The sequence below is a fragment of the Hippocampus bargibanti genome, linkage group LG03 (assembly GCF_051943395.1).
Source record: "Hippocampus bargibanti isolate YZ-2025 linkage group LG03, ASM5194339v1, whole genome shotgun sequence".
Taxonomy (NCBI): domain Eukaryota; kingdom Metazoa; phylum Chordata; class Actinopteri; order Syngnathiformes; family Syngnathidae; genus Hippocampus; species Hippocampus bargibanti.
This window is the reverse complement of record NC_142736.1, coordinates 19,866,527-19,887,745: the sequence shown is the minus strand read 5'-3', so window position 1 is coordinate 19,887,745 and position 21,219 is coordinate 19,866,527. Positions and strand designations below refer to the sequence as shown.

General features: G+C 40.9%; 1 protein-coding gene across 3 annotated transcripts in view; it reads left to right on the top strand.

Moving 5' to 3' along the window:
* The window catches only part of galnt18b (UDP-N-acetyl-alpha-D-galactosamine:polypeptide N-acetylgalactosaminyltransferase 18b), a 66,978-nt gene that overhangs the window by 18,683 nt on the left and 27,076 nt on the right, over positions 1–21,219 (top strand). For all 3 annotated transcript variants that reach the window (XM_088992456.1, XM_088992455.1, XM_088992454.1), the window contains exons 2-3: positions 13,996–14,191; positions 15,638–15,804. In XM_088992456.1, coding sequence (XP_088848582.1) covers positions 13,996–14,191; positions 15,638–15,804 — 363 coding nt within the window. The remainder of the gene's footprint in view (positions 1–13,995; positions 14,192–15,637; positions 15,805–21,219) is intronic.

The following is a 21,219-nucleotide window of genomic DNA, read 5'->3' as shown; positions in this document are numbered from 1 at the left end:
CAAGTCCAGCACCCTGAGACTGTACACAAGCCGTAAGGAAGGAGGCCGGGGACTAGTGAGTGTGAGAGCCACTGTCCAGGATGAAACATCCAAGCTCCATGAATACATCAAAGAGAAGGCTCCAACGGATGATGTACTCAGAGAATGTCTCAGTCAATGGGGAACAGAGGATGAGGTGCTGGAAGAGGGACAATCATGGGAGGAAAAGCCCCTACACGGGATGTACCACCGAACCATAGCAGAAGTGGCTGATCTCAAGAAGTCCTATCAGTGGCTAGAGAGGGCTGGCCTAAAGGACAGCACAGAGGCACTCATCCTGGCTGCCCAAGAACAGGCCCTGAACACCAGAGCCATAGAGGCAAGGATATACCACACCAGACAAGACCCAAGGTGTAGGTTGTGCAAAGAGGCACCTGAGACAATCCAACACATAACTGCAGGGTGTAAGATGCTGGCAGGGAAAGCCTACATGGAGCGCCATAACCAGGTGGCTGGCATAGTCTACCGAAACATCTGTGCGGAGTATGGACTGGAAACCCCAAGGTCAAAATGGGAAACACCTCCCAAGGTGGTGGAGAATGACCGAGCAAAAATCCTGTGGGACTTCCAGATACAGACTGACAAGATGGTAATGGCCAACCAACCAGATATCGTGGTCATAGATAAAGGGGAAAGGAAAGCCGTTGTCGTGGATGTAGCGGTCCCGAGTGATGGGAACATCAGAAAGAAGCAACATGAGAAAATCGAGAAATACCAAGGGCTCAGAGAGGAGCTGGAGAGAGCCTGGAAGGTAAAGGTGACAGTCGTGCCTGTGGTGGTCGGAGCACTTGGGGCAGTGACCCCCAAACTCGACGAGTGGTTGCAACAGATCCCGGGAACAACATCGGATATCTCGGTCCAGAAAAGCGCAGTGCTGGGAACAGCACGGATACTGCGCAGAACCCTCAAGCTTCCTGGCCTCTGGTAGAGGACCCGAGCTGAAATGGGAGCAGACACCACCCATGGTGGGTGAGACGAGGATTTTTTATATATATATATATATATATATATATATATATATATATATATATATATATATATACACACACAGCAATAATAATAAACAAAATATAAATATAATACTAAACAAAAATAATAAACAATAATAAAAATGTGTGTATATATATATATATGGATAAACCAGGCCCCCAAAAAAATCTTGAAAATGGATATGTTGAAAAACAGTTTAATGCTATAACTCTATACACACACACACATATTCACTAAACGGTGATTATAAATTCATGTAGAGTTCACTGATGTGTAATCTGTCTCTGCCCATGCTAATACAATCCTCATGGCCTACTTTTTATTACTCAGAGCCCTGACAGCCAGAGAAAGCTAAAATGTATGTCGAGACACACAGGTGGCTTTAAATTAATCTCACTGAAGTTGCCTTCTGCTATCCAGCATGTTCTTACATCTTTCGTACTCATCTGCCAAAAAGATGTTTTGAAAATTCAAACACGGTTTTGATAGAACATCGTGCAATGTGTGTTGTCTTTTTGAGGCCAGGAAGTTTTTTTTTTCCGTCTTCATTTTATGCTAAACATGTCTTATCAAGTTCCCCTAGATCTCACGACAATATCTCAAACTGGCACATAACTGTAATTCGTCACATTAATAAAAATGATAATAATACATTTAATTTAACATTCTCAAGCTCAATTTACAGTCACATGATAAGTTTTTCTGTGGGTGAGCGGCCGCAGCCACACGCGCCAGCATTCACTCAATTCGGAATAACTCAAATACATAGAAAGATAGCTAGCTAATAGATAGGTAGGTAGCCAGCTAAATAGTCAGCTAGATAGCGAGATGGCTAGCTAGATAGCCTGTTCGATAGATAGCTGGATAGCTAGATAAAAAGAAGTGAAGAGAGGAAACTTTTCACACGTTATTCGGCTACATTTGTATCAGTTTATTCCACTCAACAGGAATAATAAAGTAAAAACCACCACCATTGTGCATTGTTCGACTGAGCTTTGTGCTACACTTGTGCTCCGGATTAAAATAAGACCCAGCGTCTGGAGCGGAAGAAAAGAATATAATAATTCCCCTTTAAATATTGAATAGTGTAGCAGGTAGAGTTTGTGGAAATGCCAGGTTTAATTTATATCATTGTTTATTCCATTTGACAGCAAAGTGCCTCTGACTGATGTTTGACAGCAAATGTTGTAAAGATGTTACAACATTACAACATGGGAAGGTGCCCTGGAGTTGAAATCTTGAGAACCACCCTGATGTCAACCCCTTTCTTTTGCCTTCCAAACTGTTAGATTCGCCTCACGGACCCATCTGTCATCCACATGATGCAACCTGGGGTAACCACTCATCTGCATTAATGTGTTTTCTCTATGGCTTGTATTGCTTTGTCACATCTTGTGAGGATCACAATCAAGTACGCAGTTAGCGGCTGAAGCTATTAGCTGACTAATTGACGAATCGACGTAACTATTCAGCATCGTCATCTCAAATCATCTAATTATCAATCATACGTTCTTGGTATCCAGTCTTCCAATCAACCAATAGACAGATAACTCTCAACTCACTTGTCTGTTGCTGTTGCCAGACTAAAATGCTCTCTGGAGCAGCGAAATATCCAGCCGCTCATCTTCCGAATAATGTTGCGGTGGATGAAAATAGCGTTTAACCTTGCTCGCCTCAGCCACCCATAATCGCCAATCTACTTAAAATGTGCATAACCACTGGACTAACACTAGGAACCAAGGCATCTGCATGAAGTGAAAGCCCACATCTTCATCAACAAAAATGTGGGCGACAATAATGCGTCGGAAACAGCGACGGTATATGATCAGAACTTTATTCATATGCCATCACGCACCAACATCACAACCCTTAGTGTCGCTCTAAGACAATTTTTGCAATTTGTGAAATGGTTATACACAGTGAAAAATGCCATGTTGTTTCCCAAAAATCAGAGCATTTCCCTTCCTTCCAAGTTAGCGCATGAGTTTTTCACTGCGCCCATAGTGTTCACGTTTTGCTAGGTGGTGATGGCGGGTGCGGATCCCAAAAAGCAGGCAGGAGTGAGTAGGAGGTTGTTTGACAAATTGTATTAAAATAAAGGTCAGCAGGAACAAAATGTAAAACATCAAAATCATCTGAACGGAAAAAATACAAAGTATCAAAAGAAAATCAAGTGTAAAAGTCCGCCAAGGTTAAACAAACACATGCACAGCATACAATGCATGCAATTGCAGACAAAGCATGCAACAAACAATGAACCAACACCGGATGGTCGTGTCGGGTGTCCTTTTAAGTGTCAGTGATTAAAACGACCAGCACCTGCGAGGCTGCAGGCAGGGCTGACGTCACTACCCGTTGGTCGGCAATCTGATCGGGATGACCAGCACCTGTGCAGGTGCAGGCGGGGCCGACAGCGCCCCCCGTTGGTCGCCAACCAGATCATGACATAGTGAAACTATGTGAATAAATCAATCCAAACAAATCCAATACATTTTTGCTTTTTATTTGACATTCTAAATTCTGTTTGATTCGCATCACCGCTAATGTTTGTCTTGTTCCTCAGTCCCCGACTGGTTAAAATGAACTGTACTACGTGCACAACGGATTTAGGTGGCACATGAAAGACCATTTCATGCCTGAAGCAGTTTGCCAGCATCCTCCAGCTGTCTGTGGCTCCTCCTGTTGAGACCGCCGCTGGAGCCATCAAATATTCACAAATTCCTCCAGAATGCAAATGCTTAGCATAAAAATAGATTTCGGCCATTTTGAGGTGGTGATACAGTGCTGAAGCGAAGTCATTACAAAATCTCCCTGAAGAACTCTGCTGGTATTTGCTCAGGGATGTCCCTGCTGCATTGAGAAAAAAATAGAACACAGCACCCCAATGCTTATGTTGCATTTTTTTAAACTTGGTTTGTCAAGAAACGGAAAGCATTGTGTGCAAAGAATGGCTCTCGTAGAAATTTGCTTTGTTGATAATTAGGAAACTTTGCCATAAATTGCCGAATTAATGTTTTCATTTAAGACAGTGGAACCACACAATAAAATCCTGTTTTAATCATTGAACAAGATGAGAGGTCAGTCGAGTGCAGGCCTTCACCGAGAACAAACAATTCCAGCTACAAAGGATCCTCGGAGTTAAATAGAGATGCTATGAAATGTGTGCGATATCTGTCTTCTAAGTTTCAAGCTGACTTACGAATGAAACAGTAATGGATAGCGCTATGTTCATGTAGAGTGCAAGAGTTCAAAATCTAGCGGTTGTGGGATATTTTCTACTGGTGTCGGCTGCAGCTTTGCTTCCCTTCGTGGCTGAATGAAATATGTCGTGTCGAAAATTGCTGCATGAATAGAAAAAGAACTTTCAATAAGGTTGCCGGTGAAGTCCCGAAGGTGGCGGCACAATAGCCCCCCAAAAATGAAGCAGAATATGCCATGCAGTTTTGTGTATCTGACTTTTCACAAGGCAGAATTCAATAAAAAAGACCCCAATTCTCTTCTGTTCATGGTTGTAAAAATCTGTGGAGCTGTGGAGCTTGACGCATTTTGCATGCAGTGTGCCTTGTAGACAAGTGGTAGAATATGAATGCTCCAACTTCCCATATGCTGGTGTCATACAACCAATGGTGGGCCGTCAAGGCCAGCAAGGCCTTCTCTGCCGGCCTAAAAATCATGATTTTCTATTAAATCATTCCAAGTAGTCTTTCAGCTTCCTTTCATTGCTTTTACCTTCTTGTGCTGCTTTCAGATGTATTTTGTATTTAAGCATTTAACCAATCATATTTCAGACATCAATTGTTACCAGGGTCAGAAATCTACCTGGAAGCCTTCACAATCAGTTCTGTGGGCTGTGGAGCATAAAAAAATCAATGTCGATGAAAGTGTTGCTTTAACCAATCAGATTTTGAGTTGGCTACCCAAGACCCGCTGGAAGGCGCTGGAAACGTCAAGAGTTTTCGCAAACTATAATTGGCGAGTCACTAGCCGCTAGTGATGAGAGCACACTGGCCAGAGCTAGCACACTGTACGTGTAGCAAGCTGCATAAGCAAATATATTGTGTTGATTTAATAGAAGTTTTTCAACCCACAATGGCTGAAAGAGGAGAAGAAATGGATTTGGTTGCACATATCCTGTTAAAGCCATTTTCAAGTGGGACTTTTCTAGAATAGATGGAAGAGATGGACATCATTAAGAAAGGTTGGACACATCCAAAGCTAGCAAAAACAGCAAATCATATTGCAATGTTATGAGGTTATCATGAATACACACGTTCATAGTAAAAATGTAAACAATTTGATGGCAGTGTTTCTTACGTTTCTTCAAGTCACAAGTCATTTCCTGGCTAACGACATCCTGGACGTGTAGTAAATCACACCACACTCACAGATGTGGATTGATTCAGACGTAGCACCACTGATGAAGGCTGCGTACAATACAACATATAGAATGTGTAGTATGTGATATTTGCTATGAATCAACTTTGTTTTCATCCAAACTATTAAACCCTTGGCAATTGATGCACGCAGATTAGGCAGCAAACCAAGTGTGGTGCCAAACAATGAAATCCATGATTCCTTCAGGGTCTTGTGACTTATCTGTGTGCAAGTGGAGCGATCACATTACAACTGTTCCCACCACAGGTATGGATATGCTCATCGAACTGTTAGGGGCAGTCAGAATGTTCCATTAATAAATAATAAAAGAACTATATAATAATAATAATAATAATAATACATTTAATTCATAAGCGCCTTTCAAAACTCTCAAGGACATATTACCCTGTGGCTACCTGTGCCATTTCTCTAACCCTGGGCTCTGCCAGCATTTGCACCTTTCTGACAAACCATGACAAGTCCAGCTGTGTGGCAACATTTTGGAAGTGGCCTACCGAGGGCAGCGGCGACCATCAGCCACTAGCCAGCAGCGCCTCAGCCTGACTGGCCGGTCTTTCAAACAGACAGTGTAAAAGTCGACTGCTCTGTGCTATTGTCTGTTGTGCAGCGATAAGCAATGTCCTGATTCGTATTTTTTTTGCCACCCAGCAGAGCTCTGGAGCTAATTATGCATTTTATTGTTTCACTATCAGATAGTGAGAAGATGTTTTTTGAAATGGAAGGCAGAACTCAAAGGATATTGAGAACTGTATGGAAAAAAGGGTATTAACCTGAAGGCACATTTGTCACACTCCTAAGTCAGAAGTACAAAAAAATAATGCCGTGGTCACATTCTCTGGTCCATGTGATGCTTTCATGTTAACAGCAATCGTTCTGGACTTGATAAAGCTGACTGAGAAATACAATCGAACTTGTTTTCATTTCCGATATAACATTGAAATCTCACTTTATCCTAATTTTGTAAGAATTTAAAACATATTTAAGCATGTTTGGGATTGGTGAGTGGCATCATTAATGGATATTTAAATTCTGTTATTTCAAGGTTTTATTTCTCAAGGCTCCAGTCTTCCCTAATGGGGGGGGGGGGGGTGTCTCTTCATGCCGGGAGGCTGTCGTTCTTGTCAGCGTGGATGAGCTCCCCCTGGGTTCTCTTTTCCACATATAGTTTCTCTGTGACTTGCAATGTCTTTTCTAATACAGTGTAGCTCAGCGGGATATCTGTGCATGATAATTACTGCGTGGGTGTGGAGTTCGGGGGTGCTTGTGCATGGGTGCGTACATGCGTGCATGTATAGACTTGAATTATTTGAGGAATACTCAGACTTGCCTGATGTTACTGTACGATGTACTCTTGACTCGAAAATATGAACTTGCCACAAAAATCACAAGTCAATCTTTTCTACAGAAAATTTGTAGGATTAAATGACTGTCTATGTCTTTGTCTTCTTCTTTTCCTTTCGGCTTTTCCCTTCAGGGGTTGCCACAGCGAATCAATGTCCTCCATCTTCAGAGGTCATATTAATTGTAATTTTGTTTTTTTGTTCTTTTGACCTCAAGATGGTGCCGCAAGAGTGGCTGCCTTGACAGCAGCTCCTGTTTTTGTTTTTCTACTTCTTTTCCTTTCAGCACATTGCTGCTGTGAAATGTAAATTTCTCCAGGGTGAGACAAATAAAGGCTAATCTAATCTAATAAATTTTTCCGGTGTAAAAATATTCATGGCAGATTAAGAAATATTGTGGTATAAAAGATGAAGTTGCCAGAAATATAAATGATGGCGTACAGTCGTTTGAATTTCTACAGTACCGAAAAAAAGAATTTGTACTCCATTCAATCACAAGATTGCAAGTGACCCATTTCCTTCACCCTCTGCATTTACAGTATTTTAGTCCATTACATTGTGCCACCGTTGTCCTCGAGCAGAGGACATTACACTTCAACACCTTCCACACTTCCTCTCTAACCAATCACCTGAACATATTTATCCACACACCTTCACTCACGGTGAGAGAACAATTCAAAGAAAACCCTGAACCCTTTATTGTGTGAAAGATTGCTCTTCAGCATACAATCTCTTATCACACACAAAATGCTGACACTTCAGCGTCACAATGCCTCACATTTCAGTTGCTTAGCTTTTTGTTTTTTTGAACAAGACAGAAAAAAGGTGCTTTAGTTTGATACAGAGCATTCAAAAGATGCTGTGTGATAAAAATGGACAAAAACCTCAAAGGACTCATTAAAAGTCTCCGCAATGATATCAAGGGCATACTACAAATAAGGATACCTTCAAAGAACTGAGAGCCAAGCATGAAACATTATTTTGCATCCATCATCTCTAAACTGACAATTAAACAGAAGCAAATAAAAACTGCCTTTTCAAAAATGTTTATTTATACCTCCATCACTGACATGACAAAATATAATAATACAGGACAGGAGATACACACCCACTGTTTTGTTTTACCAACAAGTGGTGGCATGAGAATTTACGTAAATCATTGAGTGACTTTATAAATGAACAGGGAAACTGTTAAAGAGATCCTTAATTTTACAGTATTTAACCTTTTCCTGCTGAACATAGCTAAATAAGCTAAATAAATAATAAAGCTAAATAAATACACATCCCTTTCAGGCCTATATATATATATATATATATATATATATATACACACAAACACACTTAATACTGTATATATATTTATGTGATTTCCACTGGGATCATTTGTTGGGCCTGAAAGGGATATGTATTTAGCTATGTTCAGCAGGAAAAGGTTAAATACTGTAAATTAAGAATCTCTTTATCTTGATCTTTTATATATATATATAGTATTGGTTCACAAAAATGAGTGAACACTCTCTCCACATAACTAGTTCATACATGCTACATTATATATATCATATGCTTGTTTCTCCGCTCAGAAATAGATTTCTGATTTATATCCCACACTTGAATAGGCTTTCAATTAACACCATTGTATTAAGCACCGCCCCTGCCTCCTCCTAAAATGGTGAGTCAGTGATTCCCACCAGATATGAATTTTGTGAGGTTCTCTTTGATTGATACGATGGTTTTCTGTAGGGGGGCCATTCTCTCACTTTTTGTAATTCCATTCATTTTCTAAAAATGTATCCAGTGTGGGGATCCTGGTGTGCTGGAATCTTTCTCTTATCTGATCTGGACTGGTCGCCTGTCAATCCCAAGGCACATCCAGGAACTATTTACTGTAAACTGACTTTCACTCGCAATTTAAAATCTTAAACAAATCAAAGATGCAAGTCAAGACATGATGCTTTCTCATGCATCACTTTTAATGATGGGAATATGTTATGAAGCTGCCACATCCAATGAATTGGCTCCATTAATGTCACCAATGCCGAAGAGTAAAAATCTTTCCTTTTGGAGAAAAGTGGCTCGTTGCTGAAATGCTACTTCCACTCATGACAAAGACTTTCAAAATGAAAATGCTTCTCCCAAAGATGAAAAAAGTACAGTGAGGACCTTTATATCCTTCTGAAGGACAAGAGCAATTTTTGGCTTTAATGAGGTGGGTTGCACAAAAGGAGTAGAGATGACAAAGGCTGCCGCAAGTAAACATGACCCTCCTACTAAAATTCTGCCACTGCATATTCCCTCTCGGGAATAAACAAAGAGAAAGACAAAGCAGCACAGTACCTCTCCTCTTTCAAAAGGAAAATGTCAGTGTGATGTGCCAGCCTCTGATGCATCCTAATGAGAGAACGTGCCACCCCAACATCCCCCACATCCTCCCTTGTCCTTAGCCGCAGAGGACCTACCAGTGTTGGACCAAACATCACTTGATGTCACGCTTTTATTTGGGAACTACATCGAACCTTCGCAATTCAACATTCGCGCAGGTGGCATATCGCTTATTTTTTTAATAGATTTTTTTTAGAACAGTTAGAAAGGGGAAAACATGGTCACATTGAGCATCATCTGGTCTAGACATCAAAACAAAACATAAATCACATAACCATCTCAATAAAACGTTTTACATTTCTTGCAATTCTTCTGATGCAATGTCCTGTTCACTATGCCATCTAAAAAAGAAAATATATAATCTTGCATATTTTTAATCGTTCTGTGTACCATATTTTTTGGTGTATAAAACACACTGGAGTAAAAGTCGCACCCCCAATGAATGGTGTATTTTCAAACTTGTTCCATATATCAGGCACACCACATTGTAATTCAATGAATTCACATTATAAGGCACTACAAAAGAGGCGGTTACGCATGACCTCTTCTACAAGGGAGGGAGAAATGAAGTTAGTGGCTGCTGAAAGCAGTTGCAAGATCTGTTGCGGCACAATATTACTTCACATATAAGCCACCCCTGTGTACAAGGCACAGGGTCATCTTTTGAAGAAAATCAAGGCTTTTGGAAACCGGAAAATACAACAATTTTTTTTATAGTGTGCAGGCAATTCATATTTCTTTTTTTTTTTTCTTCTTTTTTTTTTGGGGGGGGGGTGTATAGAATAGCACAAACCCAAACTTGTTTTATGTTTCAAATGAGTACATTCTCACAATAGCTGAACTGGTGACTTTGTTGAAGTGACAATTGCTTTTTTGAAGTTTGAAACTTATTCTTCCAAAATGGGAACCCCATTGATACATGCTCCTTTTCAAAGCTCGGTTCCAAATTGCAAACTGTTAAGGTTAACTATTCAAAGTAATAACGATTGATTTTCAAGGTTTTTTTCTCAGTCACTCGAAGAGGTTGGGATACATTGGTGCACACTTTAGTGACACACTGATCAATTGATTTATTCAAGCATGGCACACCTTGGTGGTACCTGACAAGGACACGAGAAATGATTCCTCCTTATTTCATTTCTTACTCTCTTAACCCTTTAGTCATGGATGAAACAAATGTTTGCGTCGGAAAGTTGTCATGGCAGAAGTTTCAAAGTAGCTCCCCACGACACTGTCATGAAAGGCGTAAAGCAAAACATTCACGACGTGCAGCGTTACGTTTCTCTGCAGGAAATGGATTTGGAAAAATATTCTTGACAACATGTGGGGGATTTTCTGCATAAAAACAGTACCAAATGATTTCCAAAGTAGCTTTTTTCTTACATTGAATTAAATACAAGAATGATGTGATCAAACTGTAAAATACATCATTTGTTATTGTGACAGCAGCTAAGTTGCCAGATTTCTGTACTTTCTATGCAGAATGACACCGGAGTGGCTGAAGATGAATTGGAAAATGTCTGCCTGCGTCCGGACTACAGAAGCAGATTTGTTTAAAATGTTTGTCTGACGTCAAGTTGATTCCAAGATCCTTGGATCTCTTCACATTGCTTTGACTTTGTTGTCAGCATGCAGCGGCAGTAGTGTTACAATCAATTTCACAAAACGCGTGTCCCTTTTAGTTTTCAGCGTAATGGTTCAGAAGGAATTCTCTTTCATCATTACAGTTGAAACAGAGCCAGTGTGACCATTTTAGAATTGTGTAGGCCACTTTATTCACAGGAACATTAAGTGTAGCATTTTCTATAACCTTGCCAAGGTTTGTACTTTGCTACAAGCCTTATGGAGATAGAAGGTGACTTTCCAAATCAAGTCCACTCAATGGAATGCAACACACATAGAATCCCGTGACGGAATTTTTAACTTAAAATTGATGGATACAAATGGGAGCACCGGGGTTTTACAGCAGAATGTGAAATCACCCATCCATTTTCTAATCCGCTTATCTTCACGAGGGTCGCAGGCACGCTGGAGCTTATCCCAGCTGTCTTCGGGAGGGAGGCGGGGATGGCCTGAAATGGTCGCCAGCCACTCACAGGGTACACATAGATGGAAAACTATCCACACTCACAATCATATCTAGGGACAATTTGGAGTATACCGCTAACCAGCCATGCTTGTATTGGGACTTTGGGAGTAAGCTGGAGTACACAGAGAAAAGCCACATGGGCACACGCAAACTCCGGAGACGGTATTTGTGCTTGGGCACTTTGCGACAGACGCGCTAATCAGTCAACCGTGGTTTTTCTTACTTTTTTACCAAGTGACAAAATAGTCTTGGGGTACAAATAAGCAAAAATGGAGTTTTATATTGTACCGCATTGCCCTGAAATGGGATTTTCTTCATTTTGAGTGTAACCCAATGATAGATTTTACAACTACTTCTGCAAAAAAAAAGTACTGTTTAGTAAATCAATCGTTCTTTGTCAAGTATGCAAGTAGGATTTTCCTGTACCCACCCAAAGAGAGCATTAGAACGCTGTTTCACATGCGATTGCACCGTGCTACTCGCTATACAGTACGGCGCTTAATGATGTCAGTGTGTAACATAGCTGCAGGGGGGAACGTTACGCTTCGTCTTCTTTAGTAGAACAGCAGGAGTGGTGGAGCAGCTCATTCAAAATGCATTTGAGTTTAAGAAACAAAGCGAAAGCTCGTCTGAAAAGCCCTAGTATTAAATTTATATATGATGACATTTAGTCGGAATCAATCAAATAAATGTATTAAGGCTTTATAATGATGCTAAAAATGGAATGATGAGTTCCTTACATCTTGCATCTACAAGTGCAAAAACAAGGAACATGTGAAAAAATGGGGGGTGACATGGGGCATCCAAATGAGATATGATCGATGAATGTTTAGATAGCTGGATTTGATGGGCTTTTACCACACTCCTTACCACCCCTATTGCAAATGAATCTATCAGTACTAATTTTCCTTCGACAGTCTCCATAGTGAGTATTAAATAATACCTCACGTGGCCTCGGCTTGTATTTTTGCTGCAACGTAGTCACCACCATGCACAAAGGTGTGTGTACGGTGTTTCAGCTGCTCTCACTTTTAAGAGGATTAAAAGAAAAAAAACAAGTAAAAGAAGAAATTGCGTCTTCTGCAGTTAAAAGGTGTTTAGTAGTTGTCAGCTAGTGAATTATTAGTCAGCATAACCTCAATCTGTCAGCGGTATTGTCGGCTGTTAAAGCTGCATCATATTACGGCTTCTTTATAGACTCAAGAAACTGCGGAGATTAACAGATGACACCAAAAGGACTTTTCATTGTATTTCTTATCTGACATCCAAATGAACAATATACAATTATCTTCAACAAGGTTCTCTCCATTCTTTTCTTTGTACATACCACGAAAATGTGAGTTTTTTCATGTAACTGCTCACTAGAAAAAATCGTCTTCCACCTGTGCACGTTTTCAAAATATTCATAGAAGCACTTCCACTGTTGTCTAGCTATAAATCACTTTTTCATGTCCTACATTTTGCTCGTGACCAGTCCAGTGTCTACTAATCATAACAGTTCAGTGCTTAAATATTCACAGTGTGAAAATTCCTGGTGTAATGTCTCAACAGGCAACAACAGTCAAAGGAATGCCTCTATTCAACGAGTAACCTGTGGAATTCACACTAAGCATGCGTTTTTGCCTCCCTTTTATTAGAATTCCAAGCTAGTCGCCGGGAGGTTATCGTCTTGACTGTGAAACACCTCTGATGTGCATTTACAAAGCTCTGAATCTTGAGCAGATGCTGCCGATGTTTTATGAAGATCGTGTCTATGGGTACGGGCTGCCAGCGTATTTGATTTTGGCACCTGAAACATCCCCTGGTGCTCAACCTTTGCCTGTTGTTACTCTAGTGCAGAGAGCTGTTCAACCAGTCGATTGACTAGTAGGTCGCAAACTGCTCCCAAGTTGATCGCAGGGGTCTGAGGTGAATGCATTTTAAATAGATAGATAGATAGATAGATAGATAGATAGATAGATAGATAGATAGATAGATAGACAACAGTCACTCTTCCACTCACACCTAAGGACAATTTGGAGTGTTCAATCTGCCTGTCATGCATGTTTTTGGAATGTGGGAGGAAACCGCAGGACCCGGAGAAACCCCAAACCCACGCGGGCCCGGGGAGAACATGCAAACTCCACACAGGGAGGCCGGAGCGGGACGCGAACCGGCGACCTCTGCACTGTGAAGCTAGCGTGCTAACCACTCGACTACCAGGCCGCCTACCTATTGACATTACACTTATTTTTATTACTTCATTATTAACTGCTGTACCAGTGTAAGAATAGTTTTACAACAGGTAATGTCCACCCACTCGATACCCACCTTCTCCCTTTCCACGTGCAAGTATTTGAGTCACCGTTTTCTGTGTTTTTATTTATATGGCTAAATTAGAATCAGCCTTTAATAATCCCACAATGGGGAAATTATCAATATACAGCAGCAAAATTGAAAGGGATGGGGGAGGGGTGGGTGAAAAGAAAAAAAACAATGTTTTTTTTTTTTTTTTTTTTTTTTTTTTCATTTATCTCCCTGGAGGTCAAAGAGATGCAAACACCTGCTTTTAATGATTGGGTCTTTTGTTCGAGGACACTAGGGCTTTCCATCAAGAGTCTCAACTCCTGGTCTATATCATGTTTGATTGAATCACAGAAAAGTCATTTATCATAGTGAATGTATTACCACTGCACTGTATTCCTTTTCTGTCTCTGCGTACATTTGCAGCGACTGCGTTCTGGACGTGAGACAATGCTCAATAGTGTTTGTTTTGTGTCTCAGAGGCTCCGGGCCGAGGAGAGGACGAGCAGGCCGACCCGTCTTTCTCAGACTCGTCTCTCTTCGCTCACTGGGGTCAGGAGCTCAGCTCAGACAATCGACGAGTTGCGCTCAAGATGTTCCAGTACTACGGCTACAACAGTTACCTCAGCGACCGTCTCCCATTAGACAGGCCCATAGCAGATCTCAGGCCCACTGGGTAGGAAACTTCGTACATGCATAATCAATCGCTCACATGTTGATTTTGTTTGAAACTATTCAAAAACAACAGCAACTCTACACTAAAAAATGCAGTCTCTGCAGTCACACTCGTACTTTTTTTCCCTTGTTTTGAGTCAACAATGCAGCACAGCCTTTGATGACGTGGAAATGGAAAATGGCCTGCATGTGCCCTGTGATTGGCTGATGATGACTCCACAGTGTATCTCACTTTGAGTGATACATCTTTGCTTCCTGTTAGCAAAAACAGGGAATTTGCTTATTCAGAAGGAAAAATAAAATCACTTTGGACATCATTATTGACCGTCACTTTATGGTGACATCACCAAGGTTACAGGAGCCTACAAGGAGTGGTCACGGTCGTAATTATGGTGCAGTTAAAAGTTATGGGGGAGATTTTCTCAAATGTACTCCAAACCGTCCGTTGCCACCAATAAAAATCCAAACTAGTTTGGGGATGTGGGTAATTTATTAATCACACATTTAGCCTTGTCATTCTCCTAACTTGTCTTAAAACATGCTAAGGCAATGGCATGATGTAAACAACACACTGTTTTCTTGTATGAGCGACATGATTTGGTGATGGGATTTTGCCTAATACAGCAGTGGCGTGTGATAGAAATAACTTCATTGCTGGAAGGGAGATGTGACAACATTAATCACTGTGAAATCAACATTCCAATGAATATTTACGTCATTTTAACTCTTTCACTGCCATTCCAGAATTTATTCGGTAATTGAGAAGCATGATGTGGAGCGCCATTCTTGCGGGGGGCGGAGGGTGCTGATATAGCGCTGGTCAGACCTCTGGCAATGTTTTTCCCTTCCACAAGGGGAAGCATTTGCCTTTTGTACAGCTGCCCCCAGTTCAAGCTCCGATAACTCCAGGCCCATATAACGTTGGAATTAACTCTTTTTTTCTGACGAAAGAAGAGAGTCTAAGGTAACAAACCTGACAGGGTGTAACAAACACATACAGTGCAATACAATACACTACAGTACAATGCAATGACCCGAACCCGAATGATCGTGCTGGGACTCCTTTTAACTGCCACTGATGAGGACGACCAACACCTGTGCAACTGAAGGCGGGGCCGTCAGCGCTATCAGTTGGTCGCCAACCAGAACGTGACTGCCACAGATTGTAACAACCAACACCTGTGCAGGTGCCGGCGGGGCCGACAGCGCCACCCGTTAGTCGCCAACCAGATCGTGACACTTACGCTACATTAAATGTTTATGTCGTCCTAAAACACAATATTCCGTGGTTCCTGCAATTTGAGTTAAAATGACAACCCTGGCACTGGAGTGGACACATTTTATAACATTGTCTGGCAGTGAATGAGTTAATGTTATCAAAATTGTATTCAAAATTTCTTTTACAACAGGTTACTTATCTAACCAGTTGTTTCTTTGTCCTTTCCAGGTGCAGAAACATCACTTATCCTTTAAACCTCCCACAAGTGAGCATCGTGTTCATTTTCGTGAATGAAGCCTTGTCTGTCATCCTACGGTCCGTTCACTCAGCCATTAGCAGAACGCCCTCCAATCTACTCAAAGAGATCATTTTGGTGGACGACAACAGCAATAACGGTAATCAGCAAACTTTAACATTATGACACATCTCTTGCCTTAGCATCCACTCTTAAACCAATTAGCTGTGAACGAAAAGGGTACTTCCATTTCTAGTTGTATACATCCTTAAACAATTGCAGTGGTATAAAAAGCATCACATTTCAATAAATATAATCCTATTGGTAAATTGATGCCACTCTAATCATTGGCTTTGAAAAGGAAGAAAGATTCGCCTCTTCGAATTCATCTCATTATTCGTTGTTTGCTGGGGAGAAAAATGGAAATGTAGTTCCTTTCTGGACAAATGTCAAATCTTAAGAATACAACAATCAATAAAACAGCCAGCCATCTATTTTGATATCCGACATTGTGAGGAGCGGCATCGTATCCCAGCTGGTATTGTATGAAAGGCACGGTATGCCCTGGATGGGTCACCAGTCAATCCGGCATACATCCAGAGGCGTGACATTGAAACTCACATTTACACCGCCTCTGAGTGGATAATAAACCCATGTGGATTACACATAAATTAGACAAGTGAACCACCGCAACATTGGTGACGCATTGAAAATACGTCCCAATGTTTTAACATCAGGGATCCAATAGAACATCCGAGGCCCCACTTTGGATCCTGGTTTGTTTGTAGTGTACAGTTACATCACATTGGGGCCTACAAGGATAGTTCGGTGCTTCCAAATAGAAGCAGTCTCCATAGAGCTACAGCTCACAGACTCGACTCCACCAGATCCTGCCGTGCAATTACAATTGAACAAAACCTTCATTTTAGGGCTTTCTTTTGTAATTGGGGTAAAACAATTTTGCCAAGCTGCCACCTTGTTTACATCCAAAGTAGTGGGGAAAAAAGTCCCGGGCTACTTCCTCTTCAGTCTATTCACAAACAGCGCCAAATGGTGGCAAGCCTACACCGCCATTATCCTTCCTGTACATTCCTGCATTGAGTAAACCTAACGCAGTGTGTAAACATTCTTACTAGTACCGTGTCAAGGGCATGCATTTATAAGAAGACTCTTTTTGAAAGTCTCTGCATGCAACCCAAGTTAGACAGCCATTAGATGATATCAAGACGGTGACTACTGGCCCTAAGAGAAGTTTGTTTACCCAAGTCAATAATGCAAAACATGAAGCTCGGCCTGAAGCTTGATGGAGCAGAATGCAGATCGGTGTTATGGTATCTGAACATGCTGGGATGACAATGATCACACTCCTCCGGAGTCTTGACAGCCTCAGAGTTGTAAATATCCACTTAGCACTTTGATACTTTAAAAATAAGAAATGGGAGAACCCAAAGCTGTCTGTTAACATTATGTCACAAAAACAAGTCATGTGCATCTTTTAATTGGCAGTACGGCCTTCTTGAGCTCTTCCAGGAAGGCAAGTTGTGATGTGACATTTGGCAAGTGACATTACACCCCATGTACTACTTCTAATGTTGTCATGACAACATTTGCTATCAGCCCACCGACCCACGATGTTGTTGTCATTGTGGAAGTGTCTAATGAACCTCACAACTCATACAAGACTACAAACTTTTAGACACGATATTGGCTCAATATGCTATCACAGACTATTTTCCAGGTCTGGCCCTCAATATTTTGTCAGGAACAACAAAAGCCCTTGTGGCGTGATAAAACAAATAATCAACAATTTGGTACAAATGCCACTATGAAAAGTCGAGGATATACATGTATTTGAATTGGTGGGATATTTTCCACAAAGTGTGACATATCAACAAAAACCCAGTGACAAACACCTTCACCTTGTCTTATGGGATTGCCGCTTCCAATTGTCAACATGATTGTTGTAGTTGCCGCAACAGCAAGTTAGATCGCGTTATATTACGTTGACATATTTTCCGGTCTCGCCTCTCCTGACATGTTAATGGGACAAGATTAGCCCTGACAGTTCCCTGTCATGAAGAATGTTGACGTGCTAGAGCAACTTCCCTCCTTGCACATTTAAACAGGACATGTAGTCATATGTTATTTATCCTCCACGATGAGCCGAGAAGTCTATACTATACAGACTTCTATTTAATTACATTATTACTCTATCTCCAGCGCCATCAACATATTTTATTATCCTTGCTGTCGTTGCCTTTTATCGAGCATCTTCATCTTCATTAAGTACATGGAGGTGCTTGTTCTGTAGCCACAATGGGACACAAGCCAGTGTCTTCTTGTGCCGGTCCCAAGCCCGAATAAATACAGAGGGTTGTTGTAAGGAAGGGCATCTGACGTAAAAGCTTGGCCAAAACATACATGGGAATCAAACCCCTTAAGGGAAAAGCCGAAATGAAAAGAAGACTGTATTCTTTATATATATTAAAAAAAAGGAAATGGCGATTTGTAGAGTACTTTTCTAATTGAAAAAAAAAAACATTACAAAATATATTTTTTTGTCCGTGTGAGAGGCTGGGAAAGTTAATGGTGTGTCACTTATTTCGAAGGGGAAAGATGATTTGAGATACAAATGATTTTAGTTACGAGCAGGGTCATGGATATCTTAACCCACTGTATTCTAGATTTATTGATACAATGGTACACTTCTCTACCTATCAAAAGTGATGAATGTATGATGATATGTTGTCCGGTTCACAAGAAAAAGACAAAGTTGAATCAGTAATGTAACTTTTAAAGGCAGAAACATGATGTCAGAAAGAAAGTAGGGAACAAACATGCACTAGAAAAGTTAAAAATAAACACCTTTGATTCAAGTAATCAACCTCACGGGGTGTATTAAAATAGTTCCTACTCGGTGTGAGAAACAGGAACCCCCTACTGTACCATTTTCTGAGCAGCGTGAGCCTAAAAGGCTGTAGCTAAAATAGGTGCGCAGCCTCAGTAGGAATGTCACAAAAACACAACAACAGAGCATTATCAGAGGGGAATATGAATCGTTTCTACTTACTCTGCAAATACTTTTTTCTTGCATATTAGCATTTGTAATTCTCTCAATCTACTCTTACATCAAGAAAGAAGGAAGGAAGGAAGGAAGGAAGGAAGGAAGGAAGGAAGGAAGGAAGGAAGGAAGGAAGGAAGGAAGGATGGAAGGATGGATGGATGGATGGATGGATGGACGGACGGACGGACGGATGGATGGATGGATGGATGGATGCATGGATGCATGCATGCTGTTTTATGGATCTCCCAAGATAGTACTGAGCCAGTTCAGGCAATGTCATTTTATTGCTTGCTGTCATTGCATCTAACGCAACGTAATATTGGATGTACCAGATGCAAGTGCCTGTTGCTCCCGCTCAGCCCGTCCCACAGCCGGTTGCTTTCCATTACAGTGACACTAGTTTATCATTCATGAAAGAAGGATGGCTGTTGGGTAGCAGTCAGTCCTGCCTTAATAAACCGTTCCTGATTATGATTTGATGTGGGGTTCAACACACCACCATTCTTTTTTCCTATTCACACACAAACAAAATACTTTTGTGACTGATAGATCTGAATTGCTCGGAAGTACGCAAATCTGTTAGCGCACTGGTGCAATTGAATAACTATTGTCGCTTTGCTACAAGCAAAATGCAAAATGAAAGGCCCTCAATGCTCTTTTTTTGAAAAAGTGCTGAAGGGAATTTAAAGACATAAGCCTTGCATTCTCATATGATCTGGAGTCTGGACTTCAGATGCATTGATTGCAAATCGGTTTTGTTGCTCAACAGTCTGAAGGGAAGAAACTCACTTCTGGGTTTTTTTTACTAACAATCTTTTTGTTACTAAATAGTAATGACTCGATATTTGTTTCAGTAGAATCAAAACAAATGAACAATAAAATCAGTTATTCCGCTTATCATCAACTATTCCTATCAGACCAGTGAAAATAATCAAAAAAGAAATATGTACACAAAATAAGTTGGAGCCTCAGCTGTCAAGCATATTTAGAATAGAGTATCTTCCCTATTAGTCCATCAATTTATTGAGTAAACTAATTTAAAATAAATAAATAAAAATCTTCATTTACACAATGATTATTTTTGTCCACTCAGGGTTAACATTATAATATTCTATTGTTCCATCGATGACTTTGTTTATGCCTTTAAAAAAATGTTCTTATCCCGTGACTGTAAAGTGTCCTTGAGAGTTTTGAAAGGCGCTTAGAAATAAAATGTATGATTATTTAAAAGGCAAGGCCTGACCTGGTTTGTGATAAGTACAGTAAATGAGCATGCAAATTTTAACAAAGAGAGGCCGGAGCATCTAACTCGACAATTTGTGTTGTCGGACACTCTTTTCATGGTGATCAGGCCAATTTATCTCGACAGTCCTTCCAAGCTGGGCTGCAATGTAATTAGCTCATCTTCTATCCGATGTTGGATGAAACATGTCGAGCACTCTGCTTAAGATTTCCTCTCAAACCTCATCTGTAATTGTCCTTCCCAAGTCGGTCTTCCAAGTAGTTTTAAGGTACTGTGTATCTCACAGCTGAGATACTCTATACTGTATCTCAGAGCACTTCCAGTTCATTTTGGGCTGGCCCTTTTATGCAATTCAGCGAACTAGCTGAATGGCTATCTCTCCCTAATAGCTTTCCTGAGGTTTGTCAACAACCGGAAGCCTGCCGAGGGAAACCATTAGCGCACTTCGCGGCCATGCAGGCCTGGAGCCACATTGCTGAATAACGACAGCCTTGATGGCCGGGTGAGCCATTTGGCGCTGAAATGACATTCCAAACTCTCTTTCACCTGACGATTTGCTTACTTGGATTACATCTGTTTACTCTGGAAATAGTTGATGTTGGAGATGTCCAAACAACAGTAGTGGGCCATTTGGGGCCTACAGTCCAGATTTTACCAGTCCAGATTATCGATTAAAATTAACCACTGAAACAGACCATACTGTTTACTTGCATTGTGGATTGTGCTTTCTACATTGGGTTCCACTCACACATCTTCACACGTGAAAACAGTGGGACCTCAATTTGGAAGTGGCTCGATTTAAACTTACTTGAGATACAATGTTGTCTAGCCCTTAATCACAAAAGACACAATTAACAAAGATTGTTGCCAAAACCTTTTGCCAGAAATTATTAGGGCCGATATTTGTTATTTTAAATATGGTATTTTTTTTACCCAATACATCCATCCATCCATTTTCCGCACAGCTTATTCCTCATTAGCGTCACGGAGGATGCTGGAGCCTATCCCAGCCGTCTTCGGGCACTAGGCGGGGGACACCCTGAATTGGGTGCCAACCAATCAATCGCAAGGCACACAAAGACATACAACAGACACTCTCACACTGACACCTCGGGACAATTTGGAGTGTTAAATCTGCCTGCCATGCATGTTTTCAGAATGTGGTATGAAACCGGAGGAAATACAACATGAGAAAATAATTACGACATTCAAATCCCAACTCAACTCACCACAAAAATTGGCTTGAATTTTTGGCTGATTTTACTCTG